This window comes from Branchiostoma floridae, chromosome 10, assembly GCF_000003815.2.
Source record: "Branchiostoma floridae strain S238N-H82 chromosome 10, Bfl_VNyyK, whole genome shotgun sequence".
Taxonomy (NCBI): Eukaryota; Metazoa; Chordata; class Leptocardii; order Amphioxiformes; family Branchiostomatidae; genus Branchiostoma; species Branchiostoma floridae.
Window position 1 is genome coordinate 6,385,165 of NC_049988.1, and position 988 is coordinate 6,386,152.

Consider the following 988-nt stretch of genomic DNA (forward strand, 5'->3'; position numbering starts at 1 on the left):
GGTGATGATTCAATTACTCTGAGCACGTGATTTGGAGACACGTGACTCGAGTAACGAATCATAGATGCCTGGCAGGCGATATCGACCCCCGTCTTTGTTCAGTGTCGGCTGGTGTTTCTGTAACTATATTTGTAAATCAATCAAATCAAATCAAATCAAACCATAACGTTATATATGTGAATGTGTGCAAGACGTTTGTTAGGCTAAACCATGTGAAGGTACACATTGTCTACTGGCTGTATGAAGCATTCGCCTACCAATTCATTGAGGTATGCTACGGTCCCAATTGAGAACGTGCTCCACCGGGTATAGTCTTTTTCTGGCTAACGTGACCCTAAGTGGCGCCGTGGGCCAAACTACTTCTACCGGGCCATTTTGGGCCATGGCCGGGCCCCTGGATGTTTTGACACCCGCAGATAAAATCAACCCGGGACCTGGCGAAAAATAGGCGCCATCCTACCCATGAAAACAGCAAGGTACCCGGAGTATCGGACATTCCACCGGGACAAATTTGTGGCTTCGGAGCCCGACCGGGCTTCTTCAACTCCTACGAGCACCGGTGCGTAGGGGGCGTAACATTTCAAATGTTACATTTAGCTTCTAGTCTAACATATTCCTTTCTTCCTTCCCTACCTATAGGTACGAGACCGTCAACGTCTGCACGAAAAACAAGCCCGAGTGGTTCTTCTCCATCAACCCCCTGGCCAAGGTGCCCACCCTGCAGCATGACGGCAAAGTCGTGTACGAGTCCCTGGTGTGTAACGAGTACGTGGACCGGGTCTTCCCGGGCAGGAAGCTGTTACCGGAGGAGCCTCTGGAGAAGGCACGGATCGGGATGCTGCAGGCCATCTGGGACGCTAAGGTCAGTAGTGTTCAAAGATGCACAGTGAAGAAAAGTTGCTAGGGGGCGTAAATGTACACCAAACCTTCCTTACATCAAAAGCTGTGTGGCACCAAGAAATAATAAAGATCACAGCGTCCAAGAAGT

At 49.8% G+C, this 988-nt stretch overlaps 2 protein-coding genes across 2 annotated transcripts in view; one reads left to right on the forward strand and one right to left on the reverse strand.

Moving 5' to 3' along the window:
- LOC118424311 (glutathione S-transferase omega-1-like) overlaps nucleotides 1-919 on the forward strand; it is a 5,760-nt gene extending 4,841 nt beyond the window's left edge. The window contains exon 2 of the mRNA XM_035832856.1: nucleotides 605-919. Coding sequence (XP_035688749.1) covers nucleotides 605-904 — 300 coding nt within the window. The 3' untranslated portion in view covers nucleotides 905-919. The remainder of the gene's footprint in view (nucleotides 1-604) is intronic.
- Nucleotides 920-931: 12 nt separating this feature from the next.
- The window catches only part of LOC118424312 (SCO-spondin-like), a 13,612-nt gene continuing 13,555 nt past the window's right edge, over nucleotides 932-988 (reverse strand). The window contains exon 20 of the mRNA XM_035832857.1: nucleotides 932-943. Coding sequence (XP_035688750.1) covers nucleotides 932-943 — 12 coding nt within the window. The remainder of the gene's footprint in view (nucleotides 944-988) is intronic.